This window comes from Liolophura sinensis, chromosome 9 (assembly GCF_032854445.1).
Source record: "Liolophura sinensis isolate JHLJ2023 chromosome 9, CUHK_Ljap_v2, whole genome shotgun sequence".
Lineage (NCBI taxonomy): Eukaryota > Metazoa > Mollusca > Polyplacophora > Chitonida > Chitonidae > Liolophura > Liolophura sinensis.
In genome coordinates this window covers 27550459-27574190 of record NC_088303.1, presented here as the reverse complement: position 1 = coordinate 27574190, position 23732 = coordinate 27550459, and the positions used below count along the sequence as shown (strand labels likewise).

The 23732-nt window shown below is 38.8% G+C and overlaps 2 protein-coding genes across 3 annotated transcripts in view; one reads left to right on the top strand and one right to left on the bottom strand.

Moving 5' to 3' along the window:
• Window position 1: 1 nt before the first annotated feature.
• LOC135475355 (uncharacterized) lies at window positions 2-15351 on the top strand. The gene is made up of 12 exons (XM_064755214.1): window positions 2-117; window positions 2451-2628; window positions 3031-3186; window positions 7001-7137; window positions 7927-8072; window positions 8783-8971; window positions 10149-10238; window positions 10600-10689; window positions 11484-11606; window positions 12389-12520; window positions 12898-13014; window positions 13544-15351. Exons 1-12 carry the CDS (start codon window positions 102-104, stop codon window positions 13652-13654), a joined length of 1485 nt encoding a protein of 494 aa, XP_064611284.1. The 5' UTR covers window positions 2-101; the 3' UTR covers window positions 13655-15351.
• Window positions 15352-15547: 196 nt separating this feature from the next.
• LOC135475884 (uncharacterized) overlaps window positions 15548-23732 on the bottom strand; it is a 30284-nt gene continuing 22099 nt past the window's right edge. For both annotated transcript variants that reach the window (XM_064755831.1, XM_064755832.1), the window contains exon 2: window positions 15548-17443. In XM_064755831.1, coding sequence (XP_064611901.1) covers window positions 16485-17339 — 855 coding nt within the window. In that variant the 5' untranslated portion in view covers window positions 17340-17443 and the 3' untranslated portion in view covers window positions 15548-16484. The remainder of the gene's footprint in view (window positions 17444-23732) is intronic.

Sequence of the window (23732 nt, the reverse complement as noted above, 5' to 3'; positions counted from 1 at the left end):
TCAGCAATTTCTGTATTCTCACCTCTGTTATATCGTAAGGCGGCTAAACGTGATACATACCGGTAGCGTAAAATACCGCACAATAATTCCTGGGGTCGAAAATGTCTGGGAAAGTCGGTAAGATAATTTAGGTATAATTTGTACTTAATTATTACTTGTTTACATGATCTGTATATAGAATCATTTTCGTATTAATACTTAATAGTTGCCTGATTACATTAACTGTACATTGGATCATTTTTGTATTTGTATGTAATTTTTGCCTCATTACATCAACTGCAGGATAATTTTTGTATGTGTACCTAACTGTTGCCTGGTTACATTAACTGTATATAGAATCATTTTTGTATTTATATCTAATTATTGCCTGATTACATTAACTGTACATTGGATCATTTTTGTATTTATATCTAATTATTGCCTGATTACATTAACTGTATATAGGATCATTTTAGCATTTGTATGTAATTTTTGCCTGATTACATCATCTGTATATAGGATCATTAACAGAACCCCAGACACATACATCTGTGTTCTGTTTCATTCCGTACCGGTACATAAGATTAACAGTCTACGTACTCATTTCCTGCATGCGCATGCAGAAGCATGCGTGAATAAGCCTAACTGCATTCGAGGGATCGTTGCATCATGTACATTTGTAAACATCCGTGAAGTCTTACTTTATGCAGCGTGTATATATTATGGTCTGCATTTGTCCGGAGGCACAGATTCGTTCCACATAAAAGCATCTATTAATCAGTTAATTATTTTCATATGCAATATTTATTTGTGGCAGTTTAATTGTATTATATACAAACAATATACGTTTACGTTTACAGCAAGCGCACATTAAACATTAAATTGCAAAATAAATGTGAATGAACGTTAAAATTTCACATTTTATGCAGAATAAAGCTCATATATTTTTTGACTTATACATTACAATAGCTTTACCGATACCGGTTAGAATGTACACATAAATACATTTGACTTTCATCTCGAACTATTTGTACATTTCGACGAAAATAGAGTGACGTTTCAGATTTTGTTACATTTATGAAAATACGTCGATACAACATATACCTGAAAGCGTGACCTGAGCTTTATTCGACGGCGGTTCAGATATATAATGTCTGATCTGCAAGATATATACTGTAGAGTTTTATAGCCTAAAATTGCATAAAATCGATAAAATTTTGAGTGAAGCATTGTTCTATGCAGTGGTATGCAATGTCAGCTAAGTTTTCTCATCTAGCTTCAAACATTTGGTTTTATAAAGAACATTAAAGTTGAAGACTTTATAGTCTGAAATGGCCCCGTAATTGAGGCCAACCGTATTAGTGCAGTTTATTACGCATTAAAGTCATGTTAATGAATCAGCCAACTTCTGAAACAGTACATTTTCAGTTTGTACGAGAAGCGTTATCTTGACATGTAATAGGTTGGCAGTAACCATTGAATCGTGCATGATGACACCATAGTGTAGTGTAAATGGATAAGTAATAAGACAAAGGCAATTTCATACACATGCAAACAATTCTGGTTTTTGTTTAACGAAACTTATGTTCCGCATCGCTTAAAAAAAGAAGAGTCGCGGAGAAGTCATGTGCATTTACAACAGCAGCAATAGGATATAGGCCACATTATCACAGCGCCCGACAGGCTTTTGTATATAGGGCCTACAGGGTATAATAGTTCATATGATACAGACACAATCACACGTCACTATTATGAAGACGCACTGGTTTACGTGACAAATCCATCATTGCAAAAATGCCAAGTGTGAAGTTTATACGAAAAACTGCACACAGCTTCGAGACACCACGGAGTCACGCCTAGACGAGTTTTCAATACACACATGTTAAATTGACGTATATAGGCATATTTCTAAAGCATCTCGTTATTAGAAGACCCCCATTAAAGGATGCATACCTTACTTCAACGTCCAAAAATGCAGGTGCAAAGTAACAGGTTGCGCAGCTGTGTTAGAAACCGGTCAGAGTTATACCCCTTGATATGGTGAGCTATCAATACTGCATGCATAAGTTTAATCGTGCATATATGTTACAAAACTGTTGGCATTATTGGTCACTGTACGCGCACTTTTTGGATCAGTTTTAACGCCTTTCGATACAAATGAGTTTCAAGTGGCTATTTAAAAAGCAGAAGGAATATGTGAAAAGTAATACTCATTCTATATGCTCGATCTGCGTAAATAGTTCAAAACTGTTGTGTGTGATTTGGCATCTGCATCGGTTTTGCAGAGATGATAAAGCAAGAGTAGGCAGCGGTGCTGTCGCTGTGGGTAGTTCGTTTGATTTACTTGGAGGATTAAATAGTAAAGTTCATTGTACAACCCCCTCACACAATATACCATAGATTAAGTTTCGCTTCATATACATGCTTATAAGCTCGTGTCATCCTCAACCTGTGTTTATTCCTGATTGTAGCCGTACGGTCCGCTATGACGGACTTCTGGCAGACACATTCGGACAAAGATGTTACCAACAAAAGCATGATGCTGGATTCGAACGCTGACGAACTGACAAAAACAGAGGTACCTGAAATTATGTCGTACCTTCCCAGTGTGGCCGGCAAGGACTTGATCGAGCTAGGCGCCGGAATAGGGTGAGTGTTCTTGGACATATAACTTACGTACATCTGATACACGCTGGCACATAAAAGCGATGTTCCTGGAAGTTCCCTAGATGTGAAAAGCTATATGCATGTGATCTATCCTGTATTACGGAAAACTTTTCACAGGAAGTCTGCTCACAAAACACAGGTAGCATTATAGCGAATGGACGGTGAATGTTTACAGTGTTGTGGACCAAAATGTGCATAGGGGCCTATGTGGATATGCGTGGAGACGCTTTTTTGGCAATGCCGGCCCTTTCCTCTTCGCCCGTTGACTAATTCATCTAAGGTGCGCTTCTGGCCCCTCATCAGGACGGCTGTCAGATCTTCGCTAAGGAATCGGTGACGTATAATTTTGGTAAACCTTGTAAATGTTCCTTTTTTCCCTTTCAGACGTTACACTAGAGTTCTCGCTGAATCCGCTAAATCAGTCGTCTCTGTGGATTTTATGGAAAAGTTTGTGGAAAAGAACAGAAAAGATAACAGTCATTTTGGAAACGTAGAATTTATCTGTGCCGATGTGACAAAATTGAAACTTCCTTCCAATAGGTGAGTATGTATGCACTGTTTTCCTTAATCGCCGCATAGTGATAATACTGCTGTTTCTAGACAATATGAATTTATGTGACCGGCAAACGTCTATAGACTGATCAATTTAAAGTCAAATTTACAAACCGGCATTTCTTCATACACGTCTCTCTTGGGATCGAGAAAGAATTGATCTTGTCTGCGCGTGTCTGTATATTGTGGGTGATACCTCATCTGCTCCTCATAAATGATGATTGAAGCATATAATACATGCGCGGACGGCGATATTTTGTATTTTAAATTTCGTTCTATTTTTGAAATAAGCTACAAGCTATTGAAATTCCTACCTTAAGCAATGTTTTAAGTTACGCTATACAGCCAGCACTAGTTTTGACTTGCCGCTGTATGCATGCACGTACGTCGCAGACCAGATGAAAGAATGAATATATAAATAATTATTAAGTATTTGTTAGTTGATATTCCAGTATATTGCGGTGTTTTTGTCATACCATATAGCGCATGTAAGAATGAAATGGGGGAAAGGCATAGCTTGTCTCAGGAACTATTTATATTAAAATATTTTAGCCCGAGAATCTGTAACACTGTGAGCTGGGCGAATATATACGGTTATCAGACTGGCTGGCTGGCCTAACCACAGTGTACCACTGCGCTGAGGATAGTAAAACTATATACAGTAAAACTATATACGCACTTGAAATGGCAAATTGATTTGATGTAGAATACACCTCACGGGAATGGCAGATAAGAAGAGCGGAAAGCTACCAAGGGTCATAAAGTGTGCGTGCATGACGTGTGTCCTTATCGAGCGGATAAGCTTATCAGGGTATAATCAATCCGCACATATCACGTGACACGGATGAAAGAATGATTGAATGGAATAACACTGGGATAGAGTGCATAGCAAAGCTGTCCTGCCTTACTTGATGGGTCAGTTCTAGCCTCGTGGACTATGACTGTTCGGTGAAGATAACGCATGTCCGGCATAACCGCAGATGTTAGTACCTTTTGCTTTGTACAAAATACAATGTGCTAGTAAATAGACTCCATCAAAAGCTTTGTACAAAATACCTGCAAATAAGCCCCATGAGAACCTTTGAGCCAAAAACTTGCTCCATCAGATACTTTGTACAAAAACACATGTAAATAGGCCCCATTGGAAGCTTTGTACAAAAATACACATAAATAGTCTCCTTTGGAAGCTTTAAAAGTACGTAATACCTCTAGGCCACATAACAACTTCGTACCTACTTAGTCAGAAATATAGGTAAATACTGAACAGATTTGCAAGTGCAAATTTTCATAATGATATGTGCATCACTCTATTTATTTGATCAGTGTTTTACGCCGTATTCAAGAATATATCACTTATACGACGGTGGCCAGCATTTTAGTGGGAGGAAACAGGGCAGAGCCCGGGGGAAACCCACGATCATCCGCAGGTTGCCTACAGACCTTCCCACGTACGGCCGGGGAGGAAGCCAGCATGAGCTGGACTTGAACTCACATCGACCGCATTGGTGAGAGGCTCCTGGGTCATTATGTTATGCTGGCGAGCTAACCGACTGAGCCACGGAGGCCCCCAAACGAACTGACAGACACTGTGTACTGTCACCCCACGCACAGCAACGGCATAATTACAGCAGCTGAAGACAGCATCGCGTATAATGGCAGTCGTGCAACAGCGACTTCAGATGGACTGTTGAAAATCCAGCTGAAAAGCCGCATTTAGCTTATTCCAGCTTATCACAAACCAACCTCAAAGCGCGCTCCATTTAAAAACCCGATGCAGTTGTCGTCGCAGTTTGTCATGACGGTTTTAAATGAAGCGCGCTCAGACGTTGGTTAAGGGCCATCTTTGGCCGAACCTACACGTGGGTTCAGTACCCTATACTTAGAAAGGGATCATTCAAGGTTCACCTCCTCACATTGTTCTCCGGGCCTTATCGTGGTAAATTAGATTAAGCAGTCGACGGAACCCGCGGTGGGTTCAAAACCGGCCTTCGAAAGGAATTTGGTAGACTCCACCACTCTCATTGCTCATGAGGCCTTGGTGACAGTAAGCGATCAACGACGCTTGTGTGGCCGTTAGCGCAGTCTAATGTTCTCTGAAGATCATTTTTCTTCCACCAATATGGTTTGCAAGTCTTTATACGTCGCGTGTGGGAATGTTTGTTCCACTCAAAAACCTGACCGGGTACAAGTGAAAAATTCTTGATGATCCCCTTAAACAACAACCAATCAAATAAATGAATAAATGAATGTTAAATAAATAAATAAATAAATAAATAAATAAATAAATAAATGAATACTGGTAACAGTGACATTTGTAAACGGCACATACCGCCACAGTTCATTCCAGCAGTCAGGCAGTCAATTCATCCGTTTGCCATCAGTCAGATAACCGGCTTTCTTATCCATCTGTCTGTCAGTTAATCTGTCAATCAGCCAGCCAGTTAGCCATGGCAGTGTTATAACGTGACATCCTGTTATCTAACTTATTTTTAATTTACCGTGAACTCAGTTAGAAATGTATCAAAACTTTAGCCCGGCATTAACTTTGGTCCAGGCCAAAGTGTCAAGTATTTTGTATACGGATCAAATTGTATTAGGATTTAAACCTTAACTTTAATACACTTTTGAGCAACTGATCGCTGTTCTCTAACTGGCTGTTCACTTACCGTCAACTCAGTCAGTCATGTAAATGTTACAGCGTTGACGTCCTCTTCTCTAACTGGTTGTTGATGTACCGTGAACTCAGTCAGTCATGTTAATGTTACAGCGTTGACGTCCTCTTCTCTAACTGGTTGTTGATGTACCGTGAACTCAGTCAGTCATGTTAATGTTACAGCGTTGAAGTCCTCTTCTCTAACTGGTTGTTGATGTACCGTGAACTCAGTCAGTCATGTTAATGTTACAGCGTTGACGTCCTCTTCTCTAACTGGTTGTTGATGTACCGTGAACTCAGTCAGTCATGTTAGTGTTACAGCGTTGAAGTCCTCTTCTCTAACTGGTTGTTGATGTACCGTGAACTCAGTCAGTCATGTAAATGTTACAGCGTTGACGTCCTCTTCTCTAACTGGTTGTTGATGTACCGTGAACTCAGTCAGTCATGTTAGTGTTACAGCGTTGAAGTCCTCTTCTCTAACTGGTTGTTGATGTACCGTGAACTCAGTCAGTCATGTAAATGTTACAGCGTTGACGTCCTCTTCTCTAACTGTTTGTTGATGTACCGTGAACTCAGTCAGTCATGTTAATGTTACAGCGCTGACATTCTCTTCTCTAACTGGTTGTTGATGTACCGTGAACTCAGTCAGTCACGTTAATGTTACAGCGCTGACATTCTCTTCTCTAACTGGCTGTTGATGTACCGTCAACTCAGTCAGTCACGTTAATGTTACAGCGCTGACATTCTCTTCTCTAACTGGTTGTTGATGTACCGTCAACTCAGTCAGTCATGTTAATGTTACAGCACGGACATTCTCTTCTCTAACTGGCTGTTGACTTTCTGTCAGCTCAGTCAGTCATGTTAATATTACAGCACGGACATCCTCTTCTCTAACTGGCTGTTGATGTACCGTCAACTCAGTCAGTCATGTTAATGTTACAGCGCTGACATTCTCTTCTCTAACTGGCTGTTGACTTTCAGTCAACTCAGTCAGTCATGTTAATATTACAGCACGGACATCCTCTTCTCTAACTGGCTGTTGATGTACCGTCAACTCAGTCAGTCATGTTAATGTTACAGCACGGACATTCTCTTCTCTAACTGGCTGTTGACTTACCATCAACTCAATCAGTCATGTTAATATTACAGCGCTGACATTCTCTTCTCTAACTGGCTGTTGATGTACCTAGACGACGAGGAGGTCCGGGGTCTTATCGGCACCTGCATCGGTTGGTTGAGGGAAGGAGGATACATGTTTTGCCGGGAGTCCTGCTTCCGCCCGTCAGGTTTGTGATACGATACATCGTCATATGCCAACTTTACCAAACGTTTTCTTTTTATAGTTCATTAAAAAGACTTTACATCTATTTCTGTACGAATTCAGGTAAAAACCGAAGAACAAACATCCTTTATTACTCAGCACTTAATGTTATTTGCATTTATTGTCAAAACATAATTTACCATACTATCTATTTATTTATTTGATTTTTGTTTTTACGCCATACTCAAGAATATTTTACTTATATGATGGCGGCCAGCATTATGGTGAGAGGAAACCGGCCAGAAGCTCGGTGAAACCCACAACCATACGCAGGTTCCTGACAGACTATTTACGATTCGACAAGTCAATGTATACCATTGCATTGGGAAGTTTCATTCCTAGCTTAAGAGCGTTTAGCAACACATGTAGTTAATACTACACATTTCTTATAAAACGCAGGTGTTAAAATGCGAACACTTTCAGTTCAGATACGATACAACGTGCATGTTGAATGCTGTGACCTATAACTTAATGCCAACATGTAATCTAACAACGCGTAATGTTTGTTTGCAGGATATATTCTGTCATGTTAGATTACAAAATTTTTAACATTTATAATCACAACACCTAGATATGTTAAATTTAACACAAAGCAGGGTTAAATTACATTTTTAGTAATTTTGTCTTAAATTTCGAACACTTTACAAAATGTTCTTGTAACATTCTAAATGTTGCATTTATATATATATTCATTTGTATGAGAGTTTCTGTCTCCCATAAGAGTCAAATCTTCATGACATCTTTATTTTTTCAGGGAATATACCACGTGGTCAAAATCCGACCAAATACCGGGACCCCGCATTATATGACGCACTGTTTCGCTCCGTCGTCGTTCAAGAGGCTGGTCGCTCCTATGGCTTAGAACTTGTCCTCTCTAAAAGTGTCGATACCTACATCAAGGTGCGCATTCTCAGAGATCAGTTTATATGTATTTACAGGGTACAAATGTCATTAAGTGAGAGTGTGTTGTGCTTGTCATTGTTGGGTTCAAGGCCAAACTCGGTAGGAGAACCTCGACATTGCATTGCTTTCAGTGTTCTCGGGGCCTGTCGACGGCAATAAGCGTTTTGCATCGTTACTGTAGGTGTCATTTAAGTAAGCTCGTTGGAGATCACTTGTTTTTTTTTGTACATTTCGTACATGTGCTATCTCTGCTTGCACTGAACTCAAGTTTAACTGATACAGCAATAATTGCCTTTTGGAAAATTTTGATACCTTTTGGAACTTTGTGTAGTTCCTTTAGTACTGTAATTCTATGAAAAACGCTTCTATGGAGCTTGTGCACCTCCAGGATAGGATAGGATAAATTTTACCTACAGTCAAACAATAAAATGTAAACTTTGTTGAACTTTTCCTGTCCACTGAAAAACACGTGAATACATTACAAAGCGAAGTAAAGCCAATTCGCTACATATATATAACACCATCAAAATGTTTTGTAATAATAAAACCTTGATAATATTTTTATGCAGCTGTATAAAAATGTATGTAAACATGAAGATAAAGGTAGAATATTAATACACTGCAAGTATAAATATATAGAAATGCACCACGATTATTGCTGGTCGATTATTAAATATTTAAACTGTTTCTTTGGAATTTTCGAACAGAAGAAGAACAACAATGCTCAAGTTGTATGGCTGCTTCAGAAAGTGCGTAGACAAGAGGGAGACAACAAAGGATTCGCTACATTTCAGGAGTTTCTGGACAGTCAGCAGTATTCAAGAAATAGCATTTTGCGGTATGAAAAAATCTTTGGACGAACGTTCGTCAGCACCGGAGGACTGGAAACAACAGAGGTTTGTTGTAATGTCCGTTATGTTCACTGTACGCAGACAATGGTAATATGACTGATGGATAGGTTTAATACATTTCTGATTATCGACAACTTACAATCTAGTATGGCACATGATTTGGATACTGATTTCATATAACCGCCTGTAGGACACTCATGGAGTCTTTCCATCATCACTGGAAACTTTTGGCTGCTTCTCTTTCCATGAATCGGCACTAACTTTATAAACTTCTTTAGTCTTGTTTTTTTTTTTTGTGGTGGTTTGAGTTGAAGGTGGTTTTGAGAATTGTCTTAGCGACTATTGACCTGGAGCGCCCATTTTGCTTGACGTCTGGTATGCCAACGTCTGTTTTGACGCCTAGATTCAGTGATATCATTATACTTCGGAGCGATTCTTGGTTTTCAAAGATCAATACATGATAAATGGATATTCCGCAAAATGTGAAGTGCAACAATAAGTGGCTCAGGCAAAGCGACATCCCGTTGATGTGAGCTTATGTTCAGCTCATGCTGGCTTCATCTCCGGCCGTACGTGGGCAGGTCTGTCAGCAATCTGCGGATGGTCGTTGGTTTCCTCCTATCATAAAATAAATCAATCGACATCCGACCCACGGACTGGCCCGGCCACCAGAGGGCACCGTATATATATTACACATACGAAATGATACCTAACCGTCACATGATTGGAAAATTACTAAGTACGACGCAAAACCCAAACATTCATTCTTCAGAGAATATCAAGCACATGCATGAATCTTACAAATGATATTTTGGCTGAGACAGATTCTTAAATGAAGATGGCGCACAATAAACTCTCAGTAATGACATGTGTAAGTATATTTAAGGTTGTACTCTCGTCTTTGTATCGGCTGTGGTAAAGCTTCATCTTGGAAAAAAATTCTTGAGCCTTATGAGGTAATACAGAACGTTGCCAGCTTAAAACAAGTCGGCCCAAGCGATATACTCTTTTGGTCTCTCTGTTATACGTCACTGTTTCTGTACAGCTTTGCGTATAAAGCAATGACGTAGTTCACAAGCATTGTGGCGTAACAGCAGAGAACAATGTGATTTTACACAGCTTGAAATCGGCCTGTGCAAGGAAGTCGGGTCATCACCCCCATATGTATTCTTATACCAAGTTTTTAAAGAAAGTAATTAAGTATATTATGACTGTGTTTCAGGAATTCGTGGACATGCTGAACCTTAAAGAAAACGAACGTGTGTTGGATGTTGGCTGTGGTATCGGAGGAAGCGCATTCTATATGGAAAAGGTTAACATCTGTATTTTCATGTTGACGTTAAAAGGCTTGCCATCCTAAACCTGTTCTTAAAATGGTTTTCATATCCTCTTGGTTTCGAACGTTTTTGCCTTGCTTTGCACACGAAGTTTCTTCAGTTGAAAACATTTTCAGAAAGTACACAGTTTGCTTGGATACATACAAAGTAAGGCAAAAAAGTTCCGAGAAAAAAGCCACCTATATAAAAACTCCTTTATCATTTTTTAAATATCATTAATTAAAATGTGCGATATTATTTAGAGCAAAACCAACACAATTTCCTTTTACAAGTCCAGTAAACATTCAGCGTTGAAACGATATGAATATTAACAAAATACATTTGTGTACTTTTCAGAAATTCGGCTGTTACGTGGTGGCTATAGATCTGTCCAGTAACATGATAAGTTTGGGTCTTGAGAGAGCCAGAGAAGTCGGATCTAAGAAAGTAAGAAATATACAATATATATATATGCTTGGGGTTTAACGCCGTACTTACGTACTCAGCAATTTTTCATTAGGGGTCATTGTGTGTGTACATATACAGTGTCTTCCGCGTCCATGTCGCCTAAGTACTGCCGCCACTGAAGTATCATGCCGAAGACACAAGACATGACACCCCACCCAGTCACATTATACTGATACTGGGCCAATCAGTTTCCTCTAACCTCTCAGAGTTGAGCTTCAAGCGACGCAGCAGTAAGTACCATTTGAAAGTCTTTGGTATGACCCGAACCCGATCGTTTCATCCCGGTGTCCCCCGACTTCATATATATATATATACATGTATGTATGAATATCCATGCCATCATATCTATATTATGATAAAGTAGTTTTATGTGGGTCTTTCTTTACTAAAGTGATGTTTTCACGAAGGCTAATCCCAAAGTCCCAAAGTTTTTATAATTTTTTAAGCGCTTCAGGTTGTTATTATGAATGTTGATATGTATTGTGTTTATCACGGTGAAGACTGCATGACAATCGTCGCCTGTGACCCGCTATGACCGTTTGAAATATTTGACTGACGATACAGTGTGTGTTTCCAAGTATTCGTTGTGCTAAACAATTTTGATTTAATGATGGGTATCAGGTTTAGGGGTGGAGGGAACCGGAGTGCTTGGAGTAAACCGCCGACCTTCGCCAGGCTTCTGGCAAACCTTTTGACTTATATCTGCGCACGAAACAGTGTTATTTATATAGATATAACCGAAATATTAAACCAGTATATGTTTGCACAATCAGGTTCAGTTTGAAGTCGCTGATGCAACAAAGCGGGATTATGCTCCAGAAGAGTTTGATGTTATCTACAGCCGGGACACTATTCTCCACATAGAAGACAAACTCTCCTTGTTCAAAAAGTTCTACGTAAGTAGTATTACCGGATTTGTATGCTTTTCTCTAATTTTTTCTTGCAAAATTTGTACATCTTTTTCGCAACTAATGTTCACCTTGATAGCTGTTTAAACTGATGATTCACCATATTTAAGCATGTTCACATCGCATACTTGATTAAGTGCTGAATGTAACCAAAAAAAAAACATGAACAATTAATATAGCATTTGGCAAAGGAAGAATATCTGACTGAACATTCGAGTCCATTATGTGCTTTGGCACCTTGAATTCGATCAGAATATACGCGAATCACAGCGAATTCAGGCCAGTATTCGTCAGTCATTTTAAATTCGCGCTAATTGCCTGGAATTTATTTCCAATCTGTGCTTGAGAACGTCTCGCCTGTACTTCTACCAAACCGTGTTAATAACACCGACATGGAAGAAACTGGAAGAACACTTCCGAAGGAGAGGTATATTGTTTTTGTATTTGGTTGGTGTTTTACCGCCGTACTTTCACATTTTCGACGGGGGTCAGGTTTATGGGCGGTGGAAGCCCGGTGTAAACTACCGCTCCTCACCAGTTACCTGACATAACTCCTGAAAAAAGCCGCAGTTGAATTAGCAACAGCTAGATTCGAACGTGCATCACCTTTGGCCAAGCTGATACATTGACTCGTTGAAACGTGACGAGGCGCTAAAAACATATCCCAAATTGAGGTTTTACGATGCATTAGCCATTCAATTAACGCGTATGCCACGCAATTAGTAAGATAATCCGTATTCAACTTTTATGTAACTTTTGGTTTTGTCCAGTCCTTACTGAAGCCTGGTGGTCGATTGATGATATCGGATTATTGCTGTGGAGAAAAAGAGCATACTGCCGCCTTTAAGGAGTACGTCAAACAGAGAGGTTACTTCCTTATCAGCCCGGCGCAGTACGGCAAGGTGAGTCCAGTACGACATCATGTGTCTCTTTACTGCACATTGATTGGCTTGCTCTGTGGCACTGATTCAGTCCTTCATGCTCATTCAGTGTCGCCGCTTGGCTCTTCGGAAATAATCACAAATGTATTTTGTGAAAAAAATGTAATGGATAAACTTTGCTTGTTTCACCATGTTATGATAATGGTGAATAAAGCTGCAGGATTTATGTGAACGTTGAGCTTTGCTTATCCCTTAAATTATATATAATTAGATTTCAATTAATAGTTGTTTGTGACCAATTAAATGATAATCACTAAACTCGTAAAACGTTTGGACAATAGGGCACGTTTTCAGTCATTCATTTCAGTGTATCGGTGATTAATTGTTTGTTTCTACAGGAGTTAGAAACCGCTGGGTTTGTGAATGTCAGAGCTGAAGATCGGTCGGAACAATTCATAGACGTCTTAAAACGAGAACTGGTGAAATTCGAGAAAATGAAAGACGAATTCATTAGCGTATGTATAGACTGTTAACCCAATGAAGCAACCGATCATCCTTTCATTCAGGTTTCCAAACCTGTATCTCTACACGATTTACATCAGATTTACATCTTTTATCCATAATCATCTTTATACAGTTTATAATAATCGACCAATTTGCCAACACCTGCATAAATGTCCCTTACCTCAATTAATTCCGTTTATTTACTGTGTTCCACGAGTTAAGAGCAACCAAATTACCTGCACTGGCTTCAACAAGAGCTTCATCAGGTTTCCACTGAATACTTTATCTTGACCTAGCTCAGCAGATTCTGTTTAACGAGGACTGTTTGTGGTCACGACAAGAGCTCCACAATGTCGACATCTTCAAGTTACTCTTAAGACTTGTATATATTTAATTTAAACACATATTTACATGATAACAAGAACCAGGCAATGTCTAAAATTATATAAAGGTAAAGTTATGTTTTCCCGTTTCTGTTGTATATGTCATCTATTTTCTTGTCCTTCAAAGCCTTTACATCCGTTGCCCTACGTTTTGCAGGAGTTTAGTGTGGAGGATTACAATTACATCGAGAACGGCTGGCGCGAGAAGATAGAACGCGTCACCGCTCAGGATCAAAAATGGGGACTATTTTACGCGGAGAAACCTTAAACTGCATATGGAACCGGGACGACAAAAGCTTCATTTGAAAAAAAAAACAAAAAAAAAAAAATGTGTAAAAAAAATTTTGTACCTCAGATGAGAGATTGTCCTTGTTTTAGGGCCTACCCTTTATTGGTGTGATGGCTGGACAGGTAGTCTTCGAAGCTGAGGGTTAATTTTCTGATCTCGTGACTTTGGACAAGATACACATTGCACATTTTGCCTGGATTACATGGCATGGTGATGGCACTGGCTTGTGTATACTGCCATTCGACAGAGTGCAAACCTTTCTGACGTTTGATTGTTTGTCTTTTGGCCGATAGACCTAAGTGATGTTGGGTTTGACCTTGTTTCTGCAAGTTGAAGTTAATATTCAGAGATCCCACAATGTCGCTTACTCGTTTGCGCAAACACATGCGTATTTTTCATGTTGATACCTGTGATATTTACTTTCTGAAAATTAACTTATATTTGCGTCGTCATGATAAGTTATCTCCTGTAGACCATCTCAAACGTCCGTTTCGCCTGAAATTATCTCCCTTTGTTACGTTGTGTCGCTTGAGCCGTTCGTGCTCTGGTCATCATCATTCATTTCTGCTATTTGTAAAATTAACTGTTAAAAGAGAAAAATGTCTGCATACATTATGTAAATACTGTACAAAAATATTTGTCCTCAAAAACCTTCGTTACTTTATTAAGGTAAATTACTTTGCTCAGTCTTTGTGGCGATGTATGTTTAAAATGATATATATTCGTATGCAAAATTTATTTTATTTATTGGTGTTTTACGCCGGGAATATTCTCGAGAAAATTTCATTTATGGGACGGCGGCCAGCATTATGGTGACACGAAAACGGGTAGAGCCCGAGGAAAACCCACGACCATCCACAGATTGCTGTCAGACCTTCCCACGTACGGCTGGGGAGGAAGACGGCATAATCGTATACAAAAGAAAAGAAAACAAATCACATCATCAGTAAATAGCACTTTTATATTTTACTGCAAATTTGTATATAAACGTTTGTAACATCGTTCATTCATATGTATGTAAGATGATTTTGTACAAAAATTAACATGACCCTTATAATAACTTATAAATATGTCAACAAGAATGGGAAGGGTTGTCCATTTCACATGGACTATAGAAAGATTAAAAAAGAGAAAAACAAAGGTGAAATGTGCTTTGGTGTTATAATTTGTGCATATTAAATATTCCCTGGTGAGGATTTTTGACAAGTACAGACATACATGTTATTTATAAACTTGATCGGTGTTTGACACCATATTCAAGAAGTTTTCAGTTAAACCAACGCCGAGTTCAGTGGTGAGGGAAGTGAAGCAAAGCCTTTCACTGACTGAAATAAGCTAAGGTATACATAGAATTTGTCGGCATCGTCATATATATCAAGTTATCATGGTACTTGTTGGTGTCAAAACAACTATAAACGCGCAAGCATGCATAGTTCCTAAATAAGGACATAAACTCTGTTCGCGCCCATTTATTTCATCAACATTTCAAAATCAGGAAATGACCTGATTGTATATGTACACCATAGTGTGTGTCCTTTATATGTTCAAGGTGCCCTATATAGGTATAGGACTTCCTGTTCAGGCTATATTAGACAAAATTTGCATCTTCGTTACACAGAAACTGTACAATGTCTGCAACGAAAGCCACACCGGCCTACGTGCTTCTGTCCCGACGAGATGGCATTCGAATAAAATCTCGAATAAAGTCAATCATTATATATATATATATATATATATATATATATATATATATAGTAAAACGTCTGTATACAGAGACTAACACTGAATGGTATTTGCTTGGACGTTGAGCCTTATGAGAATGTACTCGGTTTTAAGCACTCATTCTGAAGAAAAGGAGATAATTTTGGCTCACGTGATACAATTTAAATAAAGTAGTAATATACATATTACAAATACATGTAATTCATACAAGGCACTGTAAATATGGGCTACAGGAGTCCGGCAACCACAGCGCAAACCATCTCGTGTACATATAGTTTGTGGTTACAAGATAAGCCTCCAACACGATACGCGTTCAGCACGATACATACTTTAAAAAAAATTCTACAAAAGCAACGGATTTTAACGGATGTTCATCGGTGAACTTGATGTAATGCCAAGAGGCACCAAGCTATCCAGTTGTCGTAGCAATATTTGACAAGCTATACGAACATATAGTTCCAAGTCGCAACTACCGTCACAAGAACTAACCACGTCTTAAATGTAACAAACGTTGTAACAAAAGTGCATACATGTATATATACATATGCAGTCAAATCATTAATACTTTGTTACTATTTATCATTTTTAGATAACTAGTGCAGCGTAACACTAACATATGAGAAACTTTGTCAACATACCCCAAAGGCCGCTTGCATTCCAAAGGCCAACATGCAGTCATCATGTACGGTCAAGTTTCGAAAGTGTTAATGGATGACCAAAAAAATTAAGCGTTCATATATAACGACTGCATGGACAAATGTATAAAAGCAGAACACAGGTCATACATCGTCTAGTTGCGCACTTTCTTGAACTTCCAAAACTGATCCAAATATGCGTTTCTCAACGCTATGGAATAGGCTTTATTAAACATCAGCTGAGACATATGACTAGTACTGTGAATGTGATTATGACACTAAGGTCGGACACAAATTTGGGAAAGCGGTTTGCTGATGAACAAACCGCCGTAGTAGAAGTCCTATTTTTTTTTATAGTTTGTTGTCATGTAGACGTCAAGAGCAGATCAGTGCATGCAAATCCATTTCCACTGTAGCAATTACGTTGGCCCAAATGGCGATATGAATTTTTGTTAGTAGAGCACATCAACACCATTGCACCAGGGTGTGTCGTCGAAAGAGTCGTTGGCGGAGGAGTGGGAGCTGGCGCCCGGGGAGTGGGGCGGGATTCCACCACCCAGGTGAATGTAGTTGTCATCCTCATCCAGATCTTCACCGGCCGAATCCACACCAGAAGTCATCGCCACGCGACCGGATCTCTTCTGTTTGCAGTTTGCCGTCACAGAACCGGAAGTCGTCATCGGCGAGGTCGGCCAGTTGAGAATGTCGAGCTTGTGACTGTTATTGTTGTTGTACCTGCTCGATCTCTTGTTATCCGCCAGTGTGGGTTCGGGGCTGGGTGGGGCCTCGGAGTCTATTGTCTCATAATGGTTCTCCTTGGCGGGTGGGCTTTCCACCACTTCCTCAATGACCGGCTGCTCGTAGCTCTCAAAGCTGGCAAAGTTTTTTAGTGCGTTGTCAAGGCGACAGTCCTGGAAGTAGTCGTCAATTTTCTCTCCCTCTAATAGCCCTGAGAGGAAGAGGTGCTGAGTGGCTTTAGGCATATAATGTGCCATACCTCCGGTCATGGACGTGTTGTTGTTGTTGTGAAAGTCTGACATGGGAGGTTTGTTGTCGATCAACATACCGGCAATGTCCTCGTACTCCAGAGTTCCCGAGCTGAGGCAAGAGCTGTCACGTGCGCTGAACAGGTAATCGTCCGAGGTGTCGTTCTCATAGAAATTCGTGTCCGACGAACTGTTCAAGTTAGACCTTGAACTGCTCTTCTTCGACTTTTTCTTCTTTTTTGTCGATGGACCTTTGACAACCTCGTCTTGCATTCCATAATTTCTGCCCCGGAGGACAAGCTTACTCCAAAATGTTGGCATTGTCAAAGATTTCTCAGGAGATCAAATAGCTGGAGGGTATCAGATTCCGGGACCAGTTCAGCCTCTCCCTCGTCAGTTGCTTCCTATATCGTCTCAGTGGCACACTTAAACAAAACAGAAGAAAATATCACCCGATTAGCAACTGGTACCAAAACTGTGCTTAAATATATACTATTGGATAAAGCCTTCTGATGTTAATGTTTCAAATCGCCTGATCCAACATCTCATGGGTCGGTTTATACGTAAAAACATTCTATCCAAGGTCTATAACCTCCAGACCATGGAGTTAACTTAATTTGGTGTAGTCAGCTTGACATTACGATTTCCAATCCTTTATCTTCTCAATAAGCCATTTACTCTTTGGTCCTTAGAATTACAAGCCGCACGTGTGAAGTTGATCATATATACATACATACATACATACATACATGCAGAGGTTTTTTGAAGTCGGATATCGCTTGTGGACATTCATTATAGAAGACAAGTACCACAAACTACTATAAAAGAAGACTACAGAATATAAACGGCATATTACTCATAATAACATTTAGATGACCCCACGCCCTTAACAGCTTTACACGTAAGCAGTATGTTAAAACGTATTCAAGGCACACCTTTGACGGAAGAAACACTGTATGTACACTTTCCTCCTTTTCATAGCATGTAAAGACTGTGCTTGATGCACATTACGAGCTTGGACATCACATTTACTCTGTCTATGATCCGCGTGTGTTCTGGATGTACGGACGTCAGGGAATGCCAGTCTAACCTTACACTACAAGCGACATTCGTGATTTCCAATACAATGGGATAGATTATATTGGAATGTGGGCTGCGTTTACACGATGTACACTGGAGGCGGAAATGTCAAAACGTGATCTGAAAGCGTCTGCATATACGCAGGCAATCTTACGTATGACTTATACATGCTGACAGAGGCCATCTGGAACGCAGTCGAAGATCTATATGTTGATATATATCTATATATCTGTATATGTACACATGCATACATTAAACCTTGCAAACATTTCAACGTCCTGAAATAAATAAAACATCGTCATCGAAAATAGATAAAATGTGTTCTATTATTTCAGCTTGTTGGGGCACTGTGTGGCCGCATTCATCTTGTTGGGGCACTGTCTGATCACATTCAACTTGTCAAGACCGGAAGGACAAACAAAGCCGTATTTAAGATGTGTGCAGTCCTGTCTTATCTGGTAATAGTGAAGAAACACTAAAAAATCCGACTCACGACCAAAATGTAGTGGATTGGTGTTTATTCGAGAGGCAAATTATTCAAAAATTTTTTTACACAAAATGATATCTGGGATCAGTGAAGAAACACTCAAAAATGCGGATCATTGTCAAACTACAGCGGATTGGTGGCTGTTCGATGGCTAAATTATATATACGTAAAATTTCGTCCTAATCGATTCATAACATTTTCTTGTAAAGTTGCTGATATACATCTAACTGTGGTATAAAGAATCGTTTAAAAATTTGGAAATCCAGATCGAGACATGGATCACAACCAAAATGTGAAGGCTTTATCATTGTCGTAATACCAAACTGTGTGCACAAAATTTCTGCAAGTTGCTGACAGGCAGACAGATAACTAAAACCCGACAAAACCATTTGCCCATATTGTAATAATTCTCTGGTATATAGCCGTTCAGTTTAACCGCCATTAGACACGTGATTTCATCAGTGGCCTATTAGAGTCCATGAGTCCAATATATGTCGAAGAATATCTGTGTGATACATGTCATTAACAGGGCTAATAAGGAAACGTGTAATCTGCGGTATTGTTACCTTTTTAAGCGATCATTAATGTTACCTCTCCCACCTGAGATGTGTAATTACAAAACCTAATCAAACGAACCAGGGGGTAAAATGTCCCATCAACTTTTTGTCCTCATAAATTATCTGTTATTATCACATAAAAATCCACAAATATGTTTTTCAAGAATATGGACTTCTATGACAAACCCCATTTAGTTTCTTATTGATGTTTTGCCAAATGAAGAGAAACCATTTCAAAACTATATATTGCCATGTGACGGCTTCAGTGTTTCTTTATTGGCGAAGCAAATCCAATTCATGAAACACGACTACTTGTTAGTTTTTCCAGCATGTGTCGGCATTGTAATATCCTGACACACACAATTCGTTGCTTTGATAAAAACTTCATTAAACCCTCAGTAGACCTCTTGTGAATTTCTCGATGTTTCGACAACACAGAGAGACAGAAAGAGAGGTAGAGAGATAGCGGAGGGAGGGGGGAGAGGGGGGGGGGGGGGGCAAAAGCTGATATCTCATATCTAAGGCAATAATGATGAACCCGACTGAAGCAGATGAATCCAGATTACATCAGCAGAGATCTAGATCAGACTCATTCTAAACTTATAATTCAGAGAAGACGTGTAATTATGACATAATTCCCTGGGGCAAAATAAATAAATATACATAGAGTCGATCAAAGACATTCTAATTTCCGCGAAGAGGAAAATTTACGACCGATAAAACCTACAAACTGTACAAATAAATCAAGAACTACAGCGTAGGTTTGTAATTATTGAGGTAAAAGTGCGCAGTCTGTACGTAACACAGACAAAGAAATAATCTTAACATTGATTCCTTGGTAATACCAATAAAATCACACTCAGTACATGTTTACAGGGTGACGGTATATGATTTGAAAGCAAAAGAAGATTCTTACCTTCTCGCAGAGTAAAAAAAAACTCGAGCAACGGCCAACTCACCAGCAACAACATGTAAAGGTGTATACCGTTCACCTGTCTACGGTATACTGTGTATAGACTTCATAAGCAGCCAATCGCCTGGAGGTGTGTATTGTTCGCTCGTCTACCGTATATACCGTGTATAGACTTCACGAGTAATCAATCACTTAAAGGTGTGTAGCGTTCACTAGTCTACGGTATACTTTGCATACATTTCACGAGTTGTCAGTTACCTAGAGCTAATCCTTGTATACTACACAATCCACATACAAAAGGCTGATTATCGCTTCCATTGATTGTTCAATATGTCTACCTGATCAACTAGTTACAGTACCACTGTTTGAAGTAGCCTAATGTCAACCTGTCAGAACACGTGACGAAAAAAGAAAAAAACAGGTATAAAAACTAGCGCCCGTTTGTAACAAAAAAGCAGCCCACTGACTGGTTGTATTGGTTATTATCTTGGTGGGAGATACGCGGCTAACGCGGCGCATTTAAATATAGACAACACTGGCTACGTGCAAACTTCTGTCGTCCCAGGTAGTCCTTATGTGAACCACATGGCCAACCTGAGCTACAATCAAACGGCCGTGTAACGGAAATGAACAAGTATAAAAGTTGCATAGATAAAAATGCATTCAAGCTCAAAATGAGTTCAAATCTAGGCAATGCTGGCTTCCTCTCCGGTGGTGTAGGTGCATGAAACCTACGGATGGTCGTGGGTTGCCTCAGGCTCTGCACGGTTTACCTATCACCATACAATGCCGTATCACCGTCGTATAAATAAGTGAAATATGCATGAGTACTGCATAAAACGCCAATCAAATCAATAGATAAAATAGATCATCAAAAACATTGAAATCTTCAACTTTCAATTATCGGTTTCTACGTTGATAAATATTTTTTTTTACTTTCGCACTAACAAAGTAGGTCGATACACTAAAAAGCAGCTTATAATTCACTCTCCTGACGGATGTGGAGAGTTTAGTATAGGTATAATCCGAAGATTAAACGCCTTGGAGAGAGTTGGTACAATGTACTCTCTCTTCTATTCATGATAATGCATGAAGTTAACTCCCCTTGTCGCATACACCATGCATGTTATGGCGATACTTTACACTGAGATACATGGGCTGACATTTGTACATATACAGCTAATAATAATATGACATCTTAGACGATTTTCAGCTACATGGTGAAGGGAAGCGAAAATTTTTTTGAGTATTTTTAAAAACCCAATAAAATAAATAATGTAAATAAATAAATAATTTACCGGTGGCACAGATCAGTTTACCAGTATGTAATACGTAGATAGTTTGATAAAAGACTGGGACCAGAGCGTCCTACTCAGTAAAACTCGTGTGCAATTAGTCTTGGGCCACACATAAAAAAACACCGGGCATACCACGAGTAATATAAAGAACAATAAATTCGAAATTATATTTATACAATATCGTGACAGGAGCTAAAAGTCCCTCATCCATTTTCCAGGAATGTTTAAAATGCCTGCATCTACAACTGAAGTGTACATGAATACTAATTATTCGTTATGGAAAGGGGCGTAATTTTTTTACCCAAACTATCAAGACCCCCAAATTAGTTCAGCAATACAGAACTATAGCATATCTAGAAACGATCGTCTTGGAATGTTAACTGCTCATTAGACATTCATGCCTATATCATTATGAATGCATTTAGGGTTATAATATAAATGACGCGTGTGGAGTATGCCAGTACACAACACGCATGGATAGGGAATGGCAAGAAGTGTCATAACATCAGAAATATCATAACATCTGCAGATGAAAGAAGCAGGACAAAATAAATTTAGAGTAAATGGTCTGACTAATGCATTGCCAATTGCTTCAGTTAATACAGACTTTGGCAAAACAAGGGGTCGATTTGTCACCTGTGATAGTATGTAAGCCATGCATGAAAATAAAGCAAACTACACACAATTAGCAAATAGTAATTAGTTTAAAACAACGTGTTCATAAAGGTGTTACCAATTATGATATTACAAGTAAGAATGAGGTTTACAGTTAAATAAACCCACCGGGTGATTTACCTGATATTGCTGTTCCTGTTAAACGACTCACAAGGAGTATGAAAATATCAAGCATGCAGTTTTAGTTTTAGGAAAATTTTGTAGTATCAATGGTTAAAGTAAAAGACGATGCGTACTGGACAATAACCAGCGATATGGGAAGTCTTACTAGTGTTGTTTTTTCCCCTTTCTTTCTTTATTTATTTGATTGGTGTTTTACGCCGTGCTAATTTGCTGTTTAACCACTTCGTTCATCAGTATCCATCTAATAAATTACTGATAAAATAATCAACATTTACCCACATTTATTTTAAGAAGAAGAGCATGCGATCATATGTCCAGCTGTTGAAAGGGTCACATAATTACAAAAGCATTACGCAAACAGGGTCAAGTGGCTCTATCAACTATTTTTCTCCAAAACATATCATATAAACGGAAAAGCGCACAGTAAACGAATTGTTTTTTTCCACACTTACCTCCAGCTGATCTGGTCACACGATAAGCCACTTAATACAAGAACAGTCATAGACCAGTAACTCTCTCTCTATATGTATACACACAAGAGATTTGTAACCATATCTGATTTCACTCGAGATTTCATATAACACATGCATCATAACATTAACTGAATCTCTAAACTAAAGAATATAAGTAAGAATGAATCTTTACATCAAGCAAAAGGAAGCAGGAAGAACGAGAACTAAAACTCGAATAAAGTAATGCACCGGACAAATGGACTCACTGGAGCGATTTATCCGACCAACCAACAAGCTGATCACGTTGACGGCAGAGCAACATCATATCCGTCTTCCGTGATGCCGCCGTGATACTTATTTCTTCCTGATTTTTTAAAGTATGAATAGTAAGTTTATGTTCAAATAAAAGTGCAGTTTGATGATACATTATGTGTAGAGAATCAAATATCTTTTCACACCACTGTTAGAAGTTCTGAATTTTCAAAGTGGTTTTGATGGTAATGTGTAGGATCAAATATCTATTCACACCACTGTAGATGACAACACGAAGGTAAAATCATAGAGCTCGATGGTCCTGACAATTTTCAAATAAAAGTGCAGTTTTGATGATACATTATGTGTAGAGAATCAAATATCTATTCACACCACTGTTAGATGACAACACGAAGGTAAAATCATAGAGCTTGATGGTCCTGACAATTTTCAAATAAAAGGAAGTTTTGATGATACATTATGTGTAGAGAATCAAATATCTATTCACACCACTGTTAGATGACAACACGAAGGTAAAATCATAGAGCTCGATGGTCCTGACAATTTTCAAATAAAAGTGAAGTTTTGATGATACATTATGTGTAGAGAATCAAATATCTATTCACACCACTGTTAGATGACAACACGAAGGTAAATCATAGAGCCTTGATGGTCCTGACAATTTTCAAATAAAAGTGCAGTTTTGATGATACATTATGTGTAGAGAATCAAATATCTATTCACACAATTGTTAGATGACAACACGAAGGTAAAATCATAGAGCTTGATGGTCCTGACAATTTTCAAATAAAAGTGAAGTTTTGATGATACATTATGTGTAGAGAATCAAATATCTATTCACACCACTGTTAGATGA

Bases quoted from the DNA above. Each gene is read 5' to 3' on its own strand.
- LOC135475355 (XM_064755214.1), top strand. The intron at 8,972-10,148 runs GTTTGTTGTAAT...ACTGTGTTTCAG, and splicing joins GAGGACTGGAAACAACAGAG to GAATTCGTGGACATGCTGAA. The intron at 10,690-11,483 runs GTAAGAAATATA...TTGCACAATCAG, and splicing joins GAGAAGTCGGATCTAAGAAA to GTTCAGTTTGAAGTCGCTGA.